This window comes from Vollenhovia emeryi, unplaced genomic scaffold, assembly GCF_000949405.1.
Source record: "Vollenhovia emeryi isolate VEMERY1.0 unplaced genomic scaffold, V.emery_V1.0 DF948312.1, whole genome shotgun sequence".
Taxonomy (NCBI): Eukaryota; Metazoa; Arthropoda; class Insecta; order Hymenoptera; family Formicidae; genus Vollenhovia; species Vollenhovia emeryi.
This window is the reverse complement of record NW_011958054.1, coordinates 1-1,513: the sequence shown is the minus strand read 5'-3', so window position 1 is coordinate 1,513 and position 1,513 is coordinate 1. Positions and strand designations below refer to the sequence as shown.

General features: G+C 30.5%; 1 protein-coding gene across 1 annotated transcript; it reads left to right on the top strand.

Moving 5' to 3' along the window:
• The first annotated feature begins 7 nt into the window (after positions 1-7).
• Positions 8-1,507, top strand: LOC105556883. Its single transcript, XM_012003995.1, has 7 exons — positions 8-82; positions 408-549; positions 628-801; positions 859-951; positions 1,031-1,081; positions 1,220-1,291; positions 1,366-1,507. Exons 1-7 carry the CDS (start codon positions 22-24, stop codon positions 1,424-1,426), a joined length of 654 nt encoding a protein of 217 aa, XP_011859385.1. The 5' UTR covers positions 8-21; the 3' UTR covers positions 1,427-1,507.
• The last annotated feature ends 6 nt before the right edge of the window (positions 1,508-1,513 follow it).

Here is a 1,513-nt window from a genome sequence, read left to right as displayed (position 1 = left end):
CAGCTACCGAAAAATGAAGTGATGCGGGAAGGATGGCTGAAAAAAATAGGAGGCTATGTTTTACCACCAAAAGTTGAATTTGGTAAGTTTGATATTGTACATAAACGTGCAAAAGTATATTAATTGAAAAACAAAAATAAATGAAAAATAATATTTTTAGTTAATAATATAACCTCAAATTTTGTATTTACAACTGGAGTAAAAATGTCATGAAATGTTATTATATGAAAAGAAAATAATAAAAAAGACAATCAAATATTATTAAGTATTAGTACTTTGTTCATGTATATCAGTAAAAATATTTTACAATTAAAAATATGAAAATCTTTAATTTGAAATAAAAATTATGAAGCCACATTTAATACAATGTATTAAGTTTTATTATTTATACATTATATTATTTTCAGCAAGGATATGCTCAGTTCACTTTAGTCAAGAGTCCTTTCATCAAGGTCGAGCACGGAAAGACCCTGTTAAGAAACGCCACCTACTACCATCGGCTGTGCCAACGTTATTTTTAAATTGTTCGGAAGCTCAAAATGTAAACAAGTAAATATATAAAAACACATACACATTTGTATTTGTAACGTGGTGTTATGTAATTACATAAATGTACTTCTTTACAAGGAATGCGGTGGCTGAACCGAACCTCAAGTTCAATGTCCTCCGACGAGAATTCCCATTAGTTGTCAATTCTGAAAGAAGAATAGGATCTTCAGATACAATTTCACCATCAACTTCTCATGTAGTTGTAGAAGACAACATTGTAAATATTCGTACGCCAAAAGGAATACGTAGAAGGTAAATATTTGAAGGTTTAATTTAACAAAGGGATGATTAATAGTGATGTTCTTTTAGAAGTGACTGGTCGGATGCAAATGTCGACATTGAAGAAGGTCCACCGGTGGCATTTGGCCCTGAAAGACAAGTATGCAATTCAACACCAAGAAGGTATGCTCACAGTGATATTTCTGAAATTACTTTTCAGCAAGGTTTTATTTTTAATGATCTTTTTTATTCTGTTGAGCAGGTCTGTGGCAAGAAGACATGACAATTTAAAAAGTACTCCACATTTGACGAGGTGAGCATGAGACATAAAAGACAAAACATAAATTTGTAAAAAAAATTTATATTATTTCACAAATAAATAATAAACATTGGATGTTTTACAATCAGTATGTTATGTTTATATTTAAACATGACTTTTTTAAATTTTCAGACTTGCAAGAAATAAACACCGTCGACAAAGCAGCAGTGATCCACTGAGTCCAGCATGGAAGCGTCGAAAACGGTATTTACCAATTTTACAATATTTCATATATTATAAATACTTCACAGGATCATTTCTGTACTATATCTTCACAGTACCCAAAGCAAAGGAAATAATGTCCAAACACTGTCAAGAAATAGAAAAAGAATTACATAAACATTTTTTTAAGCAAATCCACAGTCCTTCTGTTTCAGTGATTTTTGGTACGACAAATTTGAATATACTGATTCCTATGATAATTGA